The following is a 24,094-nucleotide window of genomic DNA, read 5'->3' on the forward strand; positions in this document are numbered from 1 at the left end:
ATTTTAATCTGTTTTGGAATAGATCATCTGCGAAGCAACATGCCCTGTGAATGCCCCATGTATTCCTTTTACTGATTTTTCTACATAGACGATCTTTTCCTTGATGATTTGAATGAATTCTTTATGTATTCTTGATAGCAATCTTTTTATTTTGGTTATCTATTCCCAATCTGTCACCTGGCGCTTCACTTTTACAGTAACTTCATTGTAGAGATTTTTTTTAAAATTTTAATGTGGTAAATGTGTCAATTATTTCCTGTACGGTTTGCACATCTGGCCTATGAAATTCTCACAAACTCTGAAGTTATATAGATATTCTTCTAGTATTCTTTTAAAATTTTTAAAGTTTTGTTCTTCATATTTAAATCTATGGAATAACTGGAATTGATTGTTCTATGGAGTGAGGTAGGTGGCCAATTTTTTTTTTTATCTGGAAAACAAACTATATAAAACTAATTTTTGAATAGTGCACACTTTCCATTGATCTGCAAATTCACCTCTGTCATACCAAACTTTTATGTATTTTTGGATCTATTTCTGGCATCCTTATTGTATTTCATTGGCTTGTTCACCTATACCATACTGTCTAATTTTCTCCTAGTAAGTTTTTCTCTCTGGAGAACAATCTTTCCCATACTGAGTCTTCTAATTCAAGAATTTCTTTGTCTCCATTTCATCTGATCATTTTTGTTTTTCAAAGATGTTTTTCAAATTTTCCCGTAGACTTCCAACATAATGTTACATTTATTTATGGGTACCACAATGTTTATTACCACAGTAAACGGAATCTTTTTCACAATACATTTTCTAATTTGTTCCAAATCATTATTTTTTTAAATGATGGTCTTATTTCTAAAGCACTGCTGAATTTTCAATAGTTCTGAGCAGATTGTTTTGAGCAGATCGAACATTACTAGTCAATGTATTCTCAACTGCAAATAAACTTACAGATACACTAACAGAAAATGATGACTAAAATCTACTTCCACTAAATCTAGAGCTGTTTTTCAATCACTAATTATATTACTATTTATTACTGCTTAACCTCTGAATGTTTTAAGTTAAAATCTATTATTTTTAAAAACTTTTCATTTGGCAATAATGTCAAACAAATTGGAAGAACTAAATAGTACAGAGAATGCCTATATAACCTTCACCCAGATTCATTTATTGTTAACATTTCACCCTATTTACTTTATCATTTGCACTCGTTTGCCCTCTGCCACCCTTGTGTATGTGTGTGTGTTTGTGTACAAAGTTTTTCTGAGGGCCCTTTATCCATACATACTACAGTGTGTTTATCTTAAAAACAAGAACATTTCCTAACTGAACCACAGTTCAGCTGTCAACTTTAGTAAATTTAACATTTATACAACAATTTAAACAAATCTTCCACTCATATTCTAAGTTCACCAACTTATCAACAATATACTTATAACATTTCCCCCTCCCCAGAAAAGGGTGGATCCTACGCTCAGATTTGCACTTAACTGACATGTCTCCTTAGTCACCATTACTCCAAAACATTTCCCGTGGCATTTCTTGGTCTTTCATAACAATGACTTTTTTTTTTTTTTAAGAATACAGACATGCCCCCCTTCCCTGTTTTTTTTTTTTTTTTAATTATTATTATTTTTAATAGAGTGTTCCTCATTTTGGATTTGTCTGCTGTTTCTTCATCCTTAGATTCGGGTTAGGCATCTTTGCCAAAATGCTGCACACATGATGTTAGGATATCACATCTGGAGGCCCATGTTGTCCATCTGTCCCTCACTGGTGATGCTAATTTTGATAACATAAACTGTGGTCAGACAACTAAAATTATATATGTATACAAGCGATATACATAGCTTATAATTCATAGGTTCAAACAGATACCTCTAATCCCAATCCATCCCATGGTTTCTCTGCCTTCCTGCCTCCATTCTGATGTTTCCTCCAACAACATTTACTCATATACTAAATCCTACAGTGTATGTATACTAATTCCATAACTGTTTTACCCACACTATTATTATAAACAAACCTACTAAAAAGAGTTCAGGATGTGTTTGCAACCCTCCCTCTCCCTCCCCATCCACACATGGAGTAAACAGTCGAAAACGGTGTTCAGGAACTACCAGGAACAGCTCATTCTTTCATTTTTCTCTTCAATGTGATTGCAGTGTTCATTAGAAATACAACTGAGTTCATTTGTTTCAGTCTGCTTTCAGTTCTTGCAAGCCACCAACTTCACTGTTTTCTGCCTTTTCCATCACAAGTTTCTTTTCATAAGTGTAAGTTATATGTATGCTTTTCTTATTACCCTTTTTTCTTACTCAAAAGGCTTTTTCCATTTATTAATATCTAATGGAAGCCACAGAGACTGTCCGCATTCTTTTTTACAGCTGTGTTGTATTCCACTGCATGTAGGTACCATAACATTCTTCTATACCTGGATGAATGCTGTTTAAAATATGAACATGAAATTGAACTTCAAACCTTTATGAACTGGCTTGTAAAATGAAGGTAAAAACTTTCTTACCTTCAGGGATCATTTTAGAAGCTTCCATGGCAAAACATGAAATATGACAAAACTCAAAAATGAAATGGCAAGAATGAATGATTTCTCAGGAATATTTTATTTCTATGAAAATATTTTATTTCTATGTACATTTAACTCTCTCAGCTCTCTTCTAACATCCACTCTGTTTTCCAGCAGATAACATTTATAATGTCCGTGAACAGACTACCTTCTGTTCACTGCTTTAAAATTTCTCGGTAACGTCGAAACACCACACACATATACACACATATACACACGCAACTGATACAAAGGCAAAAGGAGAGACCATGGAGGGATGTATTAATAATGCTAAAAGGAAATTTAAGAAGCTGAAGAAACGAGAGACCCTTTCTTAATGTTTTAACACTAAAAGACGCAAAATTGGGGATGGTGAGGAAACAGCATTATGTTGAGCAGACCACATATTCCTTCTTATCTCTCATGAATAGTAAATTCAAGACCCTGGTGATAGTTCCCAGCCAGGAGTTAAGCCTAACAACGTTTCCCAATTGAACATCTGGGAGCTTTATATAATGCTTCAAGTGGCATCGATGGCTGGAAAGTCACAGCAATTCTCCGAGAGTTTCATGTAAAAAATAAAATGTTCATTTTAACAATTTGAAAGGCAACATTCAGTGAGAAGTATCACTGCCTTTAATCAGTTCTTTTTCTGACTACACTTCCAATCATTTATACATGATAGATTTCAAAAAGTTTTTCTTTTCTAAAATTCTTTTTTTATGAACCACAATTGATAGCTTTGTTTATAAAATTATATTTTACGTTGAGGAAAGGAAACTAAAATCACACACTTGAAGCAATCATGAAGCCCGTTAAGCTAAAAGTTATAAAAAATCATAAGGCTTGCAGAGACCTTATGATTTTCAGATCTCTTTTTTTTCAGAGACCTGCAAAAAAAACTTCTACAGAGAAGTAAACTCAAGCCCAGAAAGGGTCAGAGACTTCCTCAAGATGACACAGCCAACTTAGCAGCAGAATGTGGCCGAGTACCCGGTCTGCCAGAGCCCACCAATTGCTGGCTCCACACAAAGGGACAGACATAGCGACAGGCTTCTGGCCAGGGACGTTCAAGGACGTTCCCCCAAGAGGCATGATGTACTCTGGGTGCAGAACTTGTGTTACTTTCTTTTCCCAGTCACAATTCCTCATATGAAATTTATTAATTTTGTCACTAACAATGCAAAAGGAGCATTATTCAAAGGTCCACACCGCAGAGCAAAAGCAGATACGAATTGCTAAAAAGCTCACAAAGTAAGTCACAGCATTCGAAAAAATCAGACAAACTCTTGACAAAATTCCTTCGTGAAACAGACATATGAGGGCAATTATCACCCATGCATGTTCAGCAGCCTTCTGCTCCATGGATGGACCACAGCCCCAGGGGGCGGAGTGCACAGCTTCTGGACAGTCGGGAGATACAGAAGAGAAATGCCAGGCAACACTTGGCTCTGTGCATCACTGAAAACCCACATTGTAATTGCAGAGGTTATGCTTTGTGATGCTTATTTGTGATCCACTGTAGAGATTGGGAAGGTGGGTGCTTCCTCAGTATGAACGGAGCTTCAGCTAGAAGTGTGCGACAGAAACGCACTGATGCGCAGCAGGGAAGACTACACTCAGTGCCCATCGGCATTCCATTTCATTCACAGGCAAGAGGTGGCAGCCGATAATACCGTCTTGTGTCATGCAACGTTGAAGGAAATGGGGAAGCTTGATCAAATTAGGGCCACTAAGCCCCAAGGACTGGGCAAGGGCCACAGGCACTGAGTTCCAAACTTCCACACAACAACTGTCAAAGGGAAAGGTGCCCAGAGGAGTTTCTATATGCAAAACATGAAAACAAAATCTCTTATAACACCAGTAATTCCTTTAAAGACCAATTCCTTGAGTTCAGTGGCCTGTGTAAATGGCTCGTCTCAGCATCTTCCATATCCTAAACTGTGTATCATCAGGGCTGAAATGTCATGATTTTAAATGTTAAGGGTAACTGTGATATAAACATTTTCACCATAGAGAATTTATCTTTCTCAACATTGACGATTTTCTTCACTCACCACCACCAGCAAAAATCAATAATCTTTTTAGTAGCTTACGAAACAGCTTACGAAATGCTGCAAAAGGGAACATAAAAAATATTTTCCTGAGACAAATACCACCAAAGAGAAAGTTGGGAATCCATCTTCAGCTCTCTCTAAAGTAGAGAGAATCAACTTGCCAGGTGTTGAGTGTGATATTCTTGTTGACTTAGCATTTGATGGAGTAAAAGGAGTCTGCAGTTCAAACTGTGAGTTTGTGTCTGAATACCCAGGACGATGCAGAACTATATGAAATGCCACCAAACACTTGCCATCACAGCTCACAAACCTACAATGTAGGGATACAGTTTTCTCAGCAAATGGAAATGAAGACTAAGGAATGAGAAGGAACTGTTACGGAGCCTAAGCTTGATACCTGTCATCCAACAAACACTGGTGGAGTCTGAGCTACACGCCAGATACTACTCCAAGCAATGGGTACACATGGAGTCATTTGATGATTAATATCGACCCTATGAAGCCAGTATTATCACTCACCTTGGGTACAGCAGGCAATGAGCACAGAGAGATTCCACCTGCCCACCGCCTACCGGCAGCACTCACAGGACTGGGCTAGCACCCCTCATGGATCCGAGGCTATCTGAAGTCTTTTGCAGGTAGCCTGAGTATGTGCCATTTGGCCAGTAAATGATCCCCAGAGGCCGAAAGTTTAAAAACAGTGGCATGGAGAGTCTAAAAAGGGGCCCCAAACTATGGGAAGGATACCAAATCAAGGTGGCATTTTAAATCCATAGAACAAAGAAAAATGGCACTAGAACCTACAATCATCCATTCAGGGAGAAAAATTAACCTAACACAACAACATCTGCAGAAACAATTTTAGATGGAGAGAAAACAGATATGATACTGTGGAGTAGAAAGCAGCTACCCTAAAAAGCAGGACATGGATTGGGGACCAGGGAGATGGCCTGGGCAGTCCTGATACACTGGTAAGTATAAGGCAAGGAGCACAAGAGTATAAAATGTGCTTTCATTTTTATAGTAAAGAAAACTATGTGAACATTATATTAGCTACATGTCTATTAACTAGATAGATAGATAGATAGGTAGGTAGGTAGATCTGGAAGTATACACAGCAAGTTACTTTGAGTGGTTCCCCTAGAGGGGAACTAGCAGGGAGAACGCCTTTTAATTCATACTCTTCTGTCTTGTTAGCATTTTAAAATAGCCTAATAACTTGAAAAAAAAATCAGCTTGCACACATGTATATGACCAGGTGATGAGAAGCCTGTGTACCATGTGAAAGAACCTTACTCTATTCTTAGATGATGAAGCACCAGAAAAAGGTTTAAGAATCATTTCTGTATTTTAGGAAGATCTCATTAGTGGCAGTGTGGAGAATTAATCAGAAAGGTAGCAAGACTAGAAGTAGGAAAGATGGTTAAGTAGGTTCTTAATATCTAAAAGTAATTGAGAATTTGCCATGTGCCATGTGCAGCATTTAATTACTTAAGCCCTAAAATGCAACATGGTTGAAACTATTAAATCCCCACTTCTCATATGAGGAAACTGAGGCTCAGAGAGGTTCACAAATGCTGCATTTGCAGAGCTAGTCAGTAGATAACCTGGAATTCAAACCCTGGTCCTTACTGTTAACTGCAAAACTCTATCACATCTCAGATTGTCACAACAGCCTTTACAAGTGATAATGAGGGCCTCAGCCTAGGCTGAGCCTGTTTGGGACAGAAAACAGGAAATGATTGATGACTGGCTATAGGGAGAGGATGAGGGAGGCAGGGAATTTTAAACCGACACTTGGGATTCAGGCTTGGAAGAAATTCCCAAATTTTCCATAATGTGGGTATTTTTACTTTTATACCGTTACTGATATCTACTGATAACGTCAAAGCCTTCATGGACAACTACCTGTCACTTCCAACTTTCTGGTGCACTCCCATAGCTTCAATAGTCTGTCACCGAAGTAGAACAGCAATAAATCTTTTCATTGTAAAAGTCTATTCACTGCAAGGTGCTTGGCAGACTATGAAAGGTTATGAAACACTTTCCTTGCTTTTTACTCAAGTAGCCTCTATGATTTTCACCTGAACTAACAGTGGCAATTGTAAAGAATGTTAGAATCCTTTTCACTTTTCTTTGATTTTAATTATAGAGAAAATGGAAAACATGAAAAAAATCTTTATACATATATATATAAAATATACACACACACATTTATGCACGCATTTTTTTTCTATTCTTGTTCAAATTGCACATTAATATAGAAGTTTTAATGGTATATTGAGGGCAAGGTCCATGATGTCTTCAGGGATTCTAGAAACCTCCTAAACCAGATACAAAATTTTATGTGCAAATGGATACAAACATTTCTCCAAGGAGATTACTGCCAGCTTTCACTAGATGTTCAAAGGGGTCTAGAGACCCAAAATAAGATTAAGAGCCACATGGCTATCCTTCAAGGAGATCTGTCATTCATCAACCCACTAACTAAACAAACATATTTAGGAGACTTCACCAAGCAGAAAGCAGCAGTTCACTACAGCTGTTCATCATGGATTTACAGGTCAGGCAGCAAGGCATGCTTCAAATTCTGCTTTTCCAAAGTGACTCCTATTTTTGCATCTATTTGTTAGGCTAATGGGGAAAAATCATCACCTACATAATTAAACATAACTTGCTGCAAAGCTTCAGTTGTGAAGGATGGCTGATTGCGTATTTTTAAACTCCCATTTTAGAGACTACTTCCTTGTTATTTTGAACACTTTTCATAGATTAATTCTGAACTCAAAATCCTAAACTGCTGCCAAGATTACACCAAGAGGCATTCTACAAATAGAGAACACAGAATTGATGGTACAACAAAAGTATATTGTAATGAGTTAATGAATGCATTTCTTACTGGGTTTTGTGAATCCATTCTGCTATAATCTCGGATGCAAAAATTCTCATTTTCCCAAAACCTACTGATAATAAGAAATTTGACCACACAATAAACATTTTTATGTGCAGACACATATACAGCTCCAATCACCCTAACCAGTGACTGAAACAAAAAGAAAGCACAAACTGAAGTGGGCGAAATCCTGTTGGATTTAGACCAACAAAGATCTTTATGAGCAAAGAAAAGGAACTCAAACAGCACATACACTATAAAGAGCTGCATACCAAGAACTTTTTAAAATAGCTTCTAAAGCTGTCTGATAATTCACTGGCCATCACTGAGGGGATTCTAAGAATCCTTTGAGAGCAGTGCTCAAAAACAATAAGGCCATATATGTACATATATATTTTTTTCCCCAAGGACTAAGCCCTCCCAGGGGGGAAAAGAAGTCAAAGTTACTTCTAATATAAATTTCCTTTAACTAAAAGAGGAGAGCCATGGAAATCGTCTTCCCTTGATTCTGACTGCTGCCTTTTTCTTACTTTAATTTCCCTTCCTTCTGAACACTTCCAAACATGACACTCAGCTCCCAGCTGGAACTGCAGATAAGCAGCCTTTACAGGGGTTTTGAGCCCCTTCCAGAAACAAAAAAAAACGCAGCCTTCATCTGGCTGGCTGGCTCCACCACTCCTGGTCTGCTGAACTATTTCATAGCACCACTGGTACTGTGAATCCTACCATTTCGAGAAGTAGATTTTGGATTCTAAGTACACGAAAAGTATCTGAGCCACCAGATCAGGAGGTATCTTCAATTTTGCCCCAGACCTAGGGCCTTAGAGCGCATGGGAACTCTTTCTTCAGGGCCCCAGCAGTGACTCTGCTTAAATGGCTTCACCAAAAAGGACTGCTTCATGAAGCTACACTCCAGTTTTAAAACACGTTTCCTGCCTTGGCCTCTATATGTAATTTAAACCACAACCAAAATTTGAATATAATAATCTACTTCATGTTTTTTCAAAAAAATAAGGCTGTTTTTTTCTGGTAGAATTGTTGAACAACAATGAAGTTACTTTAAAACTGGGGCAATACCAAGGATGAATCTGGACCCGACATCGTGGGATTGAGAATATCACCTTGACCAAAAGGGGAATATGAAATGAAACAAAACAAAGTTTCAGTGGCTGAGAGATTCCAAATGGAGTCGAGAGGTCACTCGGGTGGGCACTCATACACACTAAATAGATGACCCTTTTTAGGTTTTAATGTACTGGAATAACTAGAAGTAAATACCTGAAACTATCAAACTGCAACCCAGTTGTGTTGACGACTAGATAACAATGTAGCTTACAGGGGGGAACAGTGTGATTGTGAAAGCCTTGTGGATCACACTCCTTTTATCCAGTGTATGGATGGATGGGTGGAAAAATGAGGACAAAAACTTAATGAAGGATGAGGTGGGTGGCGGGGGGTTATTTGAGTGTTCTTTTTTACTTTTATTTTTTATTCTTATTGCTACTCTTTCTGGTATAAAGAAAATGTTCAAAACATAGATTAGGGTGATGAATGCACAACTATATGATGGTACTGTGAACAGCTGATTGTACACCACAGATGACTGTATGATATGTGAATATATCTCAATAAAATTCAATTTTAAAAAAACTGGGGGCAATAAAATCCATCCAGAATACAAAAACAAATAGGTAAATAAAGAAGCAAACACTTTAGACAAATAAAAAGATTACAGAGATTGAGGCTATAATTTGATCCTGAGCATATCAGAATCTATAATATAATGAGGTGCTTCATTACAGTTTATATGACTACTAAAAAAGCTGAACATTGTCATCTCTTGGTTCATGATCAATATTTAAAGTATTGCCTAAGAAGGATCTATATTAAAACTATGGTAGTGTTCTCAGTGACTACCAAATCATTTGGAAGCATGTTCATAGCACAAGAACTTGACATCTGACTGAACTGTTTTGGTTGGAAAGATTCCAAATATTTCAAGTACTTTCACTGAGAGTTGTAACAACTAGGATTTTTCATGGAAGCACTTTTCCATGCCTATAGAGGTAAAACTAATCCCAATTTGCTCAAACACACACATACACACACACACACACACACACACACACACACACACTCAACACAGGTTTTGCAGATTCTATTTAATGTACTGGTGTATTTAGAAAATTTTGATTTTCTAAAATGTAATTCAGGCTTGGGTGAAAAGGTTTAACTTGGAGAGTGTGAGCTATTACTTTTCTCTTGGGTTTCAGGTGAGGAAGCCTGAGAGAGAACTAGGAACATGTTTCAAAAAGGCTCCTTTATATCCAGGACAATTAGGAGGTGAAACAGGAAGCTGTCTTGGTTCCCCAGCTATTCCTAGGCCCATCAAAATAAACCCTTCTCCCATCAGCCTGTAGATGGCCTCATCAGGGCACACAGTATTTCTTTCCAAAGTCATACTAGAGTGTAACAGATTTAAAGGAGGGAAGAGAGATCAAGTTCAAAGGGCCCAGATATAAGAAAGTGAAGTAAGAGGTTGTCCAAGATAAAGACATCCCTGAAGGAAGCAGCGGGGGTGGGGGTGGGGGTCTATATAAAAATCTTGCCTTGTGTTGTGAGAGAACAGGGGTCAAGTGAGGAAATGTCTGCATTCATCATGAAGACAGTCTGTAGGCTGTCCACCGTATGGCAGCAGGCAGGCAGGGGCCGTGGAAGTGTGGAGCGCCCACACTGGCCAGCACGAAGACACTGGAGGGAGTCACAGGATGGGGGCTCAGCCTGGCCCTCAGGTAAACAGGATGAGGAAACCACACTCAGACACCTTCCAGGGGTCCGCCACTATCCACAGCTGCAAGCCAGGAGCATCCTGCGGTCAACAGGGGCAGCCTGTCCAGGTCAAACGCTGGGGAGACAGGGCCTGCTAACATGCTGCAGGGATAGGGAGGTCCAAGAGCTCAGCACTAGCAAGAGAGGGGCAGAGAGGAGGTTCTGGGAGGAACAAAAGCCTATGGTCTGAGAAGGAGAGGAAATGAAGAATAGCTTGAATTTAATCACTTCACAAGCATCATGTGTAATTCTTCAAAAAATCCTCGAGGAGGAGGTGGTATGATCCCATTTTCATTAAGCAAACTGAGGGTCAGAGAGGTACACCCCAGAGACCTTTTCTACAAGGAAGGGAGAAGAGCTAGATGCAAAACATAGAAAGATTGGCCTAGCAAGACCTAGCAATGAACAGGTTCTCGAAAATGTACTTCTCCCAGAGAGTCATATGGCTAAAAGAGATTTACAAAAAAAAAATAAAGAAAACACTCAGTCTTCAAGGAGAGTACACTACCACTGGAGAGACAAACACACCTGCATATAACCACAAAGAACGGCCTAAGAAGGACCCAAAGATTCTAAGTATACAAATGAAAAACAGAACTACATTTTACAAAGAGCATCTGGCAATAGTGTGTAGGAAAGGTAAAAGGTGGGCAGGCCTGGTTAGATTTTTGCTACAATTTATGTGGGGAAAAAAGCCAGCGCTTATTCCTAAATTATGGCAGTAGTGGTAGAGACAGAGGAGGAGCTGAAGGACTAAGAGGCGAAGCTTGAGCAGACTAGACAGCCAGGCACACTCAGAGCCAAGAAGAGAGGAAGCAAACAGGCTGCCCACCAGGTGATGCAGGACAGAGGGCCGGTCATGGGGGCCCAGAACCCAGGCAGCTGGCAACGCACAGGGAGCCTGAGAAGACGAGGTGAGTGAGGATGCACTGTGTGTAAGAGGATGGTGTGGTGGCCAGGCCCCCAGACTGGTAGGGCAGCAGGCAGGAGCCCTCACTCAGCACAGGAGAGGGAGCAGGGTGGGGGGGTGGGTGTTCAGGTTTGCTAATGCTGTTGTTTGCAAAACACCAGAGATGGATTGGCTTTTATAAAGGGTTTTTATCTGGTTACACAGTTACAGTCTGAAGGCCATAAAGTGTCCAAGGTAAGGCATTAACAAAGGGTAACTTCACTGGAGAAAGGCCACTGGCGTCCAGAAAGCCTCTGTTAGCTGGGAAGCCACGTGGCTGGCGTTTGCCTGCTCCCAAGTTGCATTTCAAAATGGCATTCTCCAAAGTGTTGCTCTTGGGGCATTTCATCCTCTTAGCTACAGCTACTCTTCAAGATGTCACTCTCAGTTGCTCTGAGGTCCTTCTGTCTGTGAATTCCTTTATATGACTCTAGTGATCCAATTAACACCCACCCTGAATGGGCGGGGTAACACCTTCATAGAAATTATCCAATCAAAAGTCTCACCCACAGTTGACTGAGTCACATCTCCGTGGAAATACTCAATCAAAGAATTCCAACCTAATCACACTATAAGTCTGTCCCACAAGATTACATCAAAGAACATGGCATTTTGGGGGACACAATGCATCCAAACTGGCACAGGGGGATCAGGGACATGTGGTGTCTCAGCAGAACAGAAGTCAAAGAAGCAGATGTGGTGGTCCAGGGATCTCAGGCTAAGAACAGAGCCCTATGACTAAGAGAGGAAGAAAAGGGATCTGTGAAGAGGCCATCTCCAAAATGTCTCTATAAGGACTGGCCAGGAATGCACAAACTCTTAGAAGCCAGGAGTGGGCAGAGCTCAGGGCTGAAGGAGCACACAATGAGTGCTAACATGTCCGGCATTGAAATCCTGAACTCACTGCTGCAAGAGCAGTTTCCAGCACTGTTGTGAGTAAAAGCAGAGGTGGGAGGTGGAAAAGGAGGTGTGCCAGTTTGAATGTATTATGTTCCCCAAAACACCATTATCTTTGATGCAATCTTGTGTGGGCAGATGTATCAGTGCTGATTAGATTGCAGTTCTTTGAGTGTTTCCATGGAGCTGTGACCCACCCAACTGTAGGTGATAACTCTGATTAGATAATTTCCATGGAGGTGTGGCCCTGCCCATTCAGTGTGGGCCTTGATTAGTTTACTGCAGCAGTATATAAGCTCAGACAGAAGGAGCGAGCTTGCTACAGCCAAGAGGGACACTTTGAAGAACGCACAAGAGCTGAGAGAGTAGCTACAGCTTACAGAGACATTTTGGAGATGGCCTTTGAAAACAGTCTTTTGATCCTGAGAAGCTAAGAGAAGACAAATGCCCCAAGGGCAACTGAGAGTGATATTTTGAAGAGGAGCTGCTGCCTAGAGAGGAATGTCCTGGGAGAAAGCCATTTTGAAACCAGAACTTTGGAGCAGACACCAGCCACGTGCCTTCCCAGCTAACAGAGGTATTCTGGACACCATTGGCCATCCTCCAGTGAAGGTACCTGATTGTTGATGCCTTACCTTGGACACTTTATGGCTTGAAGACTGTAACTGTGTAACCAAATAAACCTCCTTTATAAAAGCCAATCCATTTCTGGTATTTTGCATAATGGCAGCATTGGCAAACTGAAATAGGAATTTAGAAAAAATCAAGAAAAGAGAAATGCCCAACATTTCAAAAAGCTGGGCTGGAAGAATGAGCTGAGCTAGAGAGGAAAATGCAAAATCAAGGGATACTATTCTTTTTTAAAAAAGATGAATAGATGTATTCTAAAGGGAAAGGTTCAGAAGAGAAGTCAACATGGGCTAATCATGAGACCTGAGGGCGAGGAGGTGGGACAGTTCTTCCAGTAAAACGGGGAAAGAGGTAAGAATCCCCGTGGTGAGTGAGCAGGCTCCTGGAGGGAAGGAGGCAGGAGGCAGGAGGCTGGAGAACTGCTCTCCTGGGATCTACGGAGCTCCCAGACTGACAGCCCAGGATGGGCAGACCGTGCTGGGCTAGAGGCTGGGCATGGGCAGTGTTGCCAGCCTGCAAGTCTCTGTGGTTCTACTCCAGCACTGCTCGGCAGCTCAGTCGTTTAAGACAGAGCTGGGGTCTGGGCAAGCAAGGATGGGGAAAGGGTGACAAGGGGGCACGGGCCTGGGCTGGCTAGTGAATCCAGAGGGAGAAAATGGAAAACTATAACAACTATGAGTCTAAATTAATAGAAAAAACAGTACTGTGAGAATGAAGGAGAAAAACAGCTGGATGAAGAGTGGATGAGATCAATGGTGGGTTGAAAGGTCACCTCCACAGAGAAGGTTCAATTCTGACTCATGCAGGTGGGTCCTGGCAGTGGGTGGACTGAACCGAAAGGAGGCAAAGGCCCTGGGGCAGAGGCCCCCCAGATGCCAGGGAGGCAGGTGGATGGTTACATGGGCAAAGGGCTGACCAGGGGTGAGAATATGGCTGAGGGGAGGGAAGGGAAGGCTCTGGAGGTCGGGGTGTGAGCAGACACACACACCCACCCACAGCCTAAGGAAGAACAGGGTGGTAGCAGTGAGATGGCATAAACCTCAGAGGAGGTGGGTTTGGGTAAGAAAGGTGAAGGGAAATGCATGCATGTTTTGCTGGTAGTTCAGTGGAATAGGGAGCAAGGAGCGCGCCCAGCTGAGCGGTGCTCAGGGGAGTGGACAGTGCACCCTCAGCAACAGTGGTCACAGGCGAGAAGGAGCTGTGCGTTTGAGGCAGAAGAGAAGGAAAGAGTATGTTGAGATGCTGGAGAAGCCACATAATTTGTCTTGCCACAGAACGGGGGTTCAGCAGTCACCAGAGAGAAAGCTGGAAGTGAGCTGACCAGACAGCTGGGGCGGGCAGTGCTCCTAGGGTCAGAGGTCTGCTTCCCTAGGGTCAGAGGTCTGCTAGACTACAGATGTGACTTGCTCCCCAAGTGCTGTGGCTTGTGCAGGCGAAGATCCGGGGTGCAGCTAAAGGCCAGGTAACACTGGGAGCTGGCACCCCATCTCTATGCCACTCCTGTACCATCCCAACTCTTACTCCCTACTAGGGGAGTGAGGCTGAGTAAGTCCTTGTCTCTAGATCAGAGTGGTGGGCTGGTGAAGCTTCAGGAAAGGAGAATCTTGAGGTGGGGCACAGACTATGGGGATTAGAGAGAAAGGAGGGGCACAAAGTCCTTCACACTTGGACAAGACTGCATCATCAGGGGTGGGGGCAGCAGCAAGCAGGAGCAGGGCATGGAGCAGCCTGGCAGGTGTGGAGCAGCCCAGCAGGTATGGAGCAGCCCCACAGGCATGGAGCAGCCCAGCAGGCCTGAAGGCTGCTCCATGTCAGCACACACCTGCAGACAGGCCAGCCTGTGGGCCTTAAGTGGAGGGCAACAAGGGGAAACAGTGCTCTAGGAAGATGGCCAGGGGACCGGGAAGGAGGAAGAGGAGAGAAAAGTCTTCACGCCATGTCCTAGTTTCTTAGAGCCACTTTAATATACTACCACAAACTTGGTGGCTTAAAGCAACAGCAATATCTTGTCTGGGGGACAGGAGGCCTGAAGTCTGAAATCAAGTCGTCAGCAGGCCTGTGCTCCCTCTGAAATCTCCCTGGCCTCTTCCTAGCTCCTGGCAGTGGCCTCAGCAATCTTATCCTACCTGACGTGGGAATATAATTGGCTGCATCTCTCCAGTCTCCGCCTCCACTGTCACGAGGCCGTCTTCTTTCTGAGATCTGTGTCTCTGCATCTAAATCCCCCTCATTTGTCTTATAAAAACACCAGCCGTTGGACTCAGAGTCTGACCTAATTGAGAACAACCTCATCCTAACTTGATTACATCTGCTTAGACCTTATCTCCAAGTCAGGGCTGGGATTAGGACTTGAACACAGCTCTCTGGAAGTTACAATTCAACCCACTACAACCAACTTCCAAACAAAAGGAAAAAAAAATTAATTTCAATCAAATCAAGAAAGGCACATTTCACCGGTAATGAAGAGAAAATGTTTTTAAAATTTCTGTGTCAACAGAAGGTGTTTATACCCTTGTAAACTCATTACCCCAGATGGTAAGATAAATTATGAAACATGAAACAGTTCACTTTGTCTTGAACATAAAGAAACTTAAAATAGACCTGTAGATATGCAAAAACCTTATGTGCAATTAAAACAGGCATACTCTCCTTCAAAAATATGCATACATTCTACATTCTCTTGGTAGAATATGTATCTGATTTTCATGATGGAATTGATCATATACATATATATATATATATATATATATATATATGACATATGATGCATCTTCCAAAATCTGAATATCACATAGTAGGATGGAAATTATGTTAAAAGTAAAGAAATATTTTAATATCTTTTGAAAAGTTATCCAACTCAAGATATGCAAATGATTTTAAGTTTTATTTTCAACCCTTCAGTGTCAAAAGCTGTGAGTTCCCTCTCCACTGAGTGACGTAAATGACGTCGGTGTATCATTTGCACAGTGAAAATGAGCCTTAATAGTGAAGAGCACCCTGTCAATATAAAATTGTCAAGTTCATTTTGACACTCTGTCTTCAAACACTGATATGAACCATCTGCCTTTTCGATGATGTTACAACTTATTTTCAGTTATAGACCATATTTATTTCATCTTAAAATACCGATATTAAGTTAGAGTGAACACATGCATCTTCTCAGTGATCAGGACAAATTGGACATAGTAACTGGTTGGCCTCATTCTTCTCATATGGAGGCCCAGGTACAACTCATCTCAAGCATGCAATGGCCAATATAAATTCATTACTTGTATGTGCCGCTGGAATTAACAACATACCTCCCATTGCTCCTGGGTTTTTAATGGGCATATCCTGTATTCCAATAAGAAGGCAAGACTTAGAGATACCAGGTCCTCAACTCCTTAGAGTTTCAGCCCAGGTCTTCCATGATAGTTGTACACATCAAGGCCTTAAAGACGTGAGTCACTTGAGTGAAGTGAAAGATATGCCAACACGTCAAACGCATCTGTTTTCTCAGACAGCATTCCACTGTCACCTACAGCGTTGACAAATATTAAAGTTCAACAGCTGGAGAAAGCTATATTTTAAGTCGTGTTGTTGGCCAAGGAATCATCAGGGAGTTGCTCACCGTTCCAACCCACCAGACACTGAACCGTCTCTCAGACTCTCTCTACACCCTCCAGAAGGAACCCATTCCTTTCTCCACACGCCACAAGATTTTCTTTTTCTCGCTCATGCTTGCTAATACTTCTTTTGCAATACCTCCATAAAGTCAACAGGCAAAGTTACATGACCCACAGTCTGTCATCAGACAGTTCCCAATCTTGCCACAAGGATTCACTTCAAGAGCAGAAATCCCATGTTTGCACCTCAGTGGTTGTTTTAGTTAGCTTCCAATCACAAAGCAAAATCTGGGGGAGAAATTCTCTATTCTACAGGTGTCTCACACTGGTCAAAGGACCTGAAAAGGCCTTAAAGGAGAGACTCTGGAAATACTGTTAAATATTGACTAGCTGAGGTGAGAGGGTGCAGGAGCCAGACAGAGGGCCTAACATTTTCCTGCCATCAGCCAAAACTTGCCTTACTCTGGAAATGAGCCCACACTTCACCCTTAACACCTGAACAGCTGATTCAGTCCTGGATGGAGGCAAGGGAGGGTCCTTGCCCAGGATCCAGATCAGAGGACAGCCCAGCCCCGCATCCTAAGACACTTTCCTGGTCACAGTCAATTTTGTCACAGGTGAGTTCTAACTTCCTTGGCCAACTGTTCCTATATCTTTGAGGCTCCTTCTACCCTGATACCTGGACCCTATCCAAGTCCAATACTGTGTCTTTTAGTCAGACCTCACAGCCTAGGCCCCAGCCGGCTTGCACCTGCCCTCAAGTGCCCTGGTGCCTCAAGGGCCTCTGCTTGCTCTTGGTCCAGCCCATTCTACCCCTATGTAATGGTTAGGTTCATGTGTCAACTTGGCCAGATGATGGTGTACAGGTGTCTGGTCAAGCAAGCACTGACCTAACCATTACTGCAAGGACATTTGTGGCTGGTTAATAAACCAGAAGGCTGGTTTATTAAATCATCAGTCAGTTGTATCTGTAGCTGATTATATTAATGAAGGGTGTGTCTTCCACAATGAGAGAATGCAATCAGCTGGATTTAATCCAGTCAATTAAAGACTTTTAAGGAAGAAGAGAAAGAACTTTCACTTCCTCTTCAGTCAGCCAGCCTCCCCTAGGGAGTTCATCCAAGACCTTCATTGGAGTTGCCAGCTCGCTGCCTACCCTACAGAGTTTGGAGTCATGCATCTCCACAGTTGTGTGAGACACTTTTATAAAATCTCGTATTTATCGATATCTCCTGTTGGTTCTGTTTCCCTAGAGAACCTAACTAATACACTTCCTAACCCGCAGTGACCACTGCAGCCAGGATAAGGGAGGGATGCAGGGAGAGAGAGAAGGGGTGGGTGTCCTGATCAAGCCCACCCCCTTCTACAGTCAGAAGTAAGAAGCAGTTTTCCAGAAGTCATTCGACATTGACTTGTCATGCAAGCAGGCTCATTCCAGTAGCTGCTGTGAGGAAGAGCAAATGATAAGGAAGAAGAGAGCCCAGACGTGAACAAACTTGCACGCTTTAGGCGGAACACACACCAAGTCTCGCCAGGTGGCAGCAGTGTGGGCCAGCAGGGACCTGATGTCCAAGCAAGACCTGCCTAGCCCTAGCGTCTTCTAGCACAGCAGACCCCAATGCAGTGCACCAGAATGCCCGGGGGAGTCCAGACCCCTCCCCTGAGGCTCAGATTTAGTTGAGAACATCCACACATCAGGTCTTCCAAAGCCGTCCAAAAGCATCTGATATGAAGCCTGGGTTGAGGACCATGCTCTAGACGCCTCCATGGCATGACCTCTAAGCTGCTTTGTTAGAGACGCGCACGACCCACACAATACAAGGATAATCAGTATTTCTTAAACATGAGGTGCCGAAAGCTGGTGACCCTTTCACACCCTTTTTGCTACTCCTCTTCTCCTCTTTCTATTTCCAGGTCTAGGGCTACAATTTCTGGCCCTTTAACAAAAAACACTAGATGTAGCACCAAACAGATGTCATGAAAAGAGAAAAGCCAAGAAGTTTTGGCTTCTCACTAATGGTTAAAAAGCAATATAATGATGTAATTGAGATATCTGCTTTTCATATAAATTTCCCCTCAAATAATGGAAACAAAGACAAAGGAGAATAGAAAGGGCAGGAGGAGATTTCGCCCCTGGGCAGAGATGACCCACTGTGGCTCCCAATCCCTAGCGCCAGTGGCCACTGGGCCAGATGAGTCTACCTGGGCTGCTAGGGGGATCTACATTTAGGTACGACATGATTTAGGGGTCTCGGCATCTCCTCTAACATCTTGCTTGACCTACTACTTCCAGGCAACATGTCAAAACAGATCCCTCTAACCTCCCTGGATGGACATATCTGAGTAATGTTGGCTAATAAAAATAAGGTCCATCCTTCGTGGTGTATTATGTTCATGTTGTATTCTAAGCCCTTTATATGTATATCTTAGTCCTCCAAAAACCCAAGGAGGTGGGTACGGCATTTTCTTTCCTCCCAGAGAGGCTGAATAATTTGCCCAAGGTCACAGGGCCAGCAGGTAGTAGCACTGAGATTCACACTCCAGAACCCATTCTTAAACACGAAGGCTCTGATCATCTTGTTAGGTCATTTTCCAGTAAAGCCTACAAAATCCAGTAAACTGGTGGCCTATCTGGCAAATCATTTCATTTCAACTAAATTTCCCAAATGTTGCTTCCTTGTAAAACATAAGACCTTCAATGGCTCACCTTGGAAAACAGCTCCACGGGCGCTGCTACGGCCTGCTGTTCTATCAGGTACTGCTCCCAAGACCACGTGTCCTGAGCGGCCACTGGGGTTGCTGGGAAAGAGCACACAGTGGCAGAAAATAATAAAATTCAATAGAAGATCGACCCAAGAAGCAGGCTAATTCATTCAACTGGTGATAAGAAGACCTTGCACCTAACAAGAGCATTTTCTCTCACTTTCTATGGACATTTCCTATTTGGCTTTTCCTGTTCTGGAATAGGTTTATGAATACACCCTGCCCTCAAGAAGACCGGTTTAAAACAGGTACCTCTCACTCCTCCCAAAGAAGGGTAACCAGGCACAGGTTTTCGGAAAGGTGATTTAGTTAATTATAAACGGAAATTTTTATTACTTAAAATTTTTATAACTTCCTCTCACTTTCGTATCTTCTTCTGGAGGGAACAGGAATTGGTACACCTGCCGGAAGACAATGCAACAAAAACTTATGTCCAAAGCCTTAAAAAATATTCACACACTTTGAACCAGCAAAGGTCCTCTTAGGACTTTGTCTTAATGCAGTCACTGTGGCTGTACCCAAAGGGCCATACACAAAACAAGGGTCTTATCCTATAATTCCTCATAGTAATGAAAGATCAGAAACAAACTGAAGGTCAATCAAGAAGGGTGTAGTTAAGTGCATTGTACAGATGCGCTATTTTAAAAACACGCAGTAAGAGTATACTGGAAAAGAATGTCTAATGGCAGACAGAAGCTATGTTAATGATATAATAATCTTAACTGGAAAAAAGGCAGTTTAGGAAAAAAAATCCTTTTTGATAAAATGCATAATGCATTAAAAAAGATTAAAATTATGTAAACCAAAATCTTGAAAGAAGTCATCTTAAGGTATCAGGATTATTTTTTCCCAACATTCTTTGCGCTTTTTTTCCCTGTTTTCTACATTTTCTAGAATGAGTATCTATTCTTTGTAGTTTGATAAAAATATCATTTTTAAATAAAAATCTGGCAAAAGAATTAATAATTGTTTTTAGTTTACATTCTATGACCCACTAATTCTGCTCTAGGATCACACACTATGAAAGCAGTCAAGCTCTGAACAAAGTTGACAACAAAAATGTACAGCACAACGTTATTGCTTCAAAGATGCAAAATAACACCAATATAGGAGAAAGGTTAAATCAATGATGGTACACACACACACACATATATATACACACAATTATGAAGTTATCAAAATTTATTTTAAAAAATATTTAATAAAATATCTTGAAAATTTTCTGGGTTAAGTAAAAAACTAAGTAAGAATATAAAACTGCATATATTGTATGATCCTAAAACTTAAAATATAAATTAATACATATATTAAAACATTCATTGAGTCAGCATATTTACTGAGCACCTTATAGGTGCACATGCATGTCCACACATGCAAATGCTCACAAGCACACATACATATAGAAAAACAATCGGAAAGAAACACCAAAGTATTAACAGTGGCTATTCGGGGGTGGTGGAATTAAAGTAAATATAATTTCTTGGTTCTTTCTATGTTTTTAAAATTCTCTACAACAAGTGTGTATATATATATGGCCACTGTTAAAAACATACACACCCTTGGAGAAGACTGGTCAAAAAGTATTGTATGAGTATTAATTTTAACATTTATTTTACCTCAAAATGTTCCAGAGGAAGGTACAGATGGTAAAAAGTCAAAACTACATCAGCATCAAGGATGACAGGTAGTAAAATATACGTAAAAGTTAAACATTTGGAAGCTCCTAGGTCAATAAAGCGACATGATGGAATAAAAAATTCAAAAATCCATCAAAGTACACAGGAATAATTCATATAGACTCTTCATCACTTAGAAAAAGATTTTATGGGCCCCTTTTAATGTGCCAAGAAGTATGCTGTCCACTGGCATAAAAACATAGCCCAGACCTTGCTCTAGTAGATGAAAATAATTAATAAACAATAGACATCTTTTTTCCTTTGATATTCACTTTGACAACAAAAGGGAGTAATTTAAGCTTAGGTAATAAAGACAAAGCGTATCAATTAACAGTTAGCATGGACACACACAAAGCACGGGCATTATGGTCAGCATTTAACAGTCACAACACACTAGTTAGTGGTAAGAAGTACATTTACCGAAGTATGAGAATTTGAAAAGCATTTTAATCATCAAATAATCCTACCAGAATTGTCATGAATGGATTTTCGTGCTTTGTTTGAAAAATACTGGGGAATCATGGGTGGTTTTTCCATCGGGCTTATAGTCTGTTTGTCCCTTACTGCAATTTAAGATTTGCTGCCTTTTTCTACTACAACACAATGTTTTGTTTTGCTAAACACAGAAAGCAATTTGAAAAACACTGAAAAGGCTCTGGCAAGATTATTCAACTTCCCTATTTTCACACAAGCATTTTACTGCATTATGATTATGTGCCTTACTAAAACATTACAGCAGTGTTGGCTCTAAAAGCAAATATAAGTACCTCATTTCCTACAACAGCTGTGTTCTTAAAAAGACAGTGAATAATTTCTCAATTTAATCGTATTTCCAATTGTTGCATATTGTCATTTCACTGGAAGTAAATCATATCTAAGACATCCTTTAATGATCATGTAAGTATGCAATGAATTTCTAAAAATTTACCAGAAAAGGAAGACATCCTATCAATAACAGCTTTCAATGAATTAAGTATGGTGCCTGTGAGTGAGACAGGGTCCTAACAAGCCGGCCTGTACCTCGGAGCCTGTGAACAGGCCTCCCCTAACCACTGCTTCTAGGGGATTCTACCACCTGCTCTGTCTCGCATCACCTTGCTTCACTCTTTTCCACAGGACTTACTATAGCCGAATTAACAGTAGTGGAAACTAACCAGTTTGCCTATTTAGATTTAGAAGGGATGCTCACAGAGAGAAGGGACCGTATAATCACGCATGGCCATCAACAAATCCTGCAGGACTTAAAGGAAAGGAAGGTAGACAGAATAGCACTTTCAGCCTTAAAAATGAATTCAAAGATATCTGCTTTGACCAACTCATTTCTCAGCTTCCTGGAGAGAAGGAAAAAATTATGAGACAGCACTGCTCCAGGCAATGAATTGACTGTTTTTATTCAGTTTTCTTGACATACTACAGGCATCACCTTCGTTTTATAGAATATTAGCTATACATACAGGCTCGTAAACACTAAAGTCTGTAATTTTTTCACTGGCAGCAGCAAAATCTTCCAATTATTACTCTCCTGACAAACATTATCTAATACACAAAATATATTTGACTGTATATTATTTGTCACTTATTATGCTGTATTTTCCACCAGGAACTGAATTAGTGATTGGTGTGTGTGTGTGTGCATGTGCATGCATATGTGTGTTAGAGGGTATATTTCCATTTATTCTTCACAATATTGAAGGTTCGATTAATGGCTATTTTATAGTTCAAAATAATTGAAGGTGATGGAGGTCATACAGTTGGAATGGTCTAGATTTAAGTGAATTCCTACAGTAAAGATGTAGCAGAAATGCCAATTATATTAGTAACTTTTAAGTTTAAAAGCACCATAAAAATTAAGTTTGTAGTGAAATTAATAAGCTCATTCATTGATGGTGTTTTGTAAATTTGATTAAAACTCTTGAAAGTCATGTTGACAAAGCATACAGAGTCAAAAAGTAAGGCATTAATACTCATTGATCTATTCATCCCATCTCTGATGTTTTACCCTAAAAAGTAATGCATGAGGAATATGTTCATAAATACAGCCTTTACAGCAGCACAAACTTGGCAAAAATCTAAATATCCAAAAATAGAGGTCAGATAAATCATGGTTATGAAGATCACATGTTACTTTGTAAATATTAATTAAGCACAGATAGAGCACTGTTTCTACGTGCATTAGCATTAGAACTGTAACTATTTACATACATATAAAAACCATGAGGAAAAAAAGAAATGAAGACCATGTGTTAAGGTGGTGAGGTTTGTCAAGCAAGGCAAGACAAAGGCTGATGGATTTGGCTAGTAAAGAAACAAGAAGCCCTTTTTCAGATTCAGAACATCTATTACTTACATAGACAGCAAAATCAAAGCAGCTGAAGGTGCAAGGCACAAAAAGAGAAATACTGTATGTTACCACTAATGTGAACACTGAAAAATGTAAATTAATTGGTTTATATTGTAGAATGTAGGGGACCTAGCTATAGACAGCAAACAGTGAAGGGGAATGATAATCTAACAAGAAGAGAGAAGTTACGGAGGGTAAAAATGTTCTGGGAATGCTCAGGAACGACTATGGTTTGTTAATTTCTGGGGGTTATGTGTGAGAATTAGATTAAGTTTAGCTTTCACACAGGGTGGGGGAAGCTCAGGGGAATGGTGGAAGGTTAGGAAGCCAAGCTGTAATCAGTGGCTGGTCCTCCTGTTTATCTGCCCAATGTCCTTGCAAGATGGAGACGGGGGGTGGGGGGTGGGGGTGGTGGCTCCTAAAGTAGCCTCATAACTTGTTACCAAACTAGCTCAGACTGGCTCTGCAGTTAAAGAACAAAGGAAAGAGGCCTGGGCATAACAATTACAGTCAGGGGTGGAGACTTGTTTCAAATGTTCCTTGTTTCAAATGTTTCAAGTTTGCGTGAGACTTATTTTGAATGTTTCAAATTTGAGCAGGCTGCATGTTTTCAATTTGGATGGGCTAGTTAGGCTTGTCCAACAGAATGCAACCTCTGGAGTATCCAGCCACTGGAGAAACAGGGGAGGGACTTGTGAGTTAGGCGTAGGGAATAAATAGTGCTGGGTCTATTGTTCTGGGCGCCAACCCCCCACATTTTGGTTGTGCGCCCATTCCTGCAAGATCGTTAATAAATTCTTTTCTTCTCCACAATCAGGTGAGCGTTTACTCCTTTTTAGGAATAGTGCTTGTTTCTCACAGTATGGTAGGAACAAGTATGCAGAAATGTAG

At 40.9% G+C, this 24,094-nt stretch overlaps 1 protein-coding gene across 12 annotated transcripts in view; it reads right to left on the reverse strand.

Annotated features, from left to right (window-relative positions):
* The window catches only part of L3MBTL4 (L3MBTL histone methyl-lysine binding protein 4), a 433,696-nt gene that overhangs the window by 284,237 nt on the left and 125,365 nt on the right, over positions 1–24,094 (reverse strand). For 11 of the 12 annotated variants that reach the window (XR_005212158.1, XM_037805559.1, XM_037805558.1 and 8 more), the window contains one exon: positions 19,131–19,222. The exons of the other annotated variant lie outside the window; for it this stretch is intronic. Coding sequence is in view for 10 of the 11 variants with exons in the window: in XM_037805559.1 (XP_037661487.1) it covers positions 19,131–19,222 (92 nt within the window). In the remaining variant the exon portion in view is untranslated. The remainder of the gene's footprint in view (positions 1–19,130; positions 19,223–24,094) is intronic. 12 annotated transcript variants of the gene reach the window in all.

This window comes from Choloepus didactylus, chromosome 16 (assembly GCF_015220235.1).
Source record: "Choloepus didactylus isolate mChoDid1 chromosome 16, mChoDid1.pri, whole genome shotgun sequence".
Classification (NCBI taxonomy): Eukaryota; Metazoa; Chordata; class Mammalia; order Pilosa; family Megalonychidae; genus Choloepus; species Choloepus didactylus.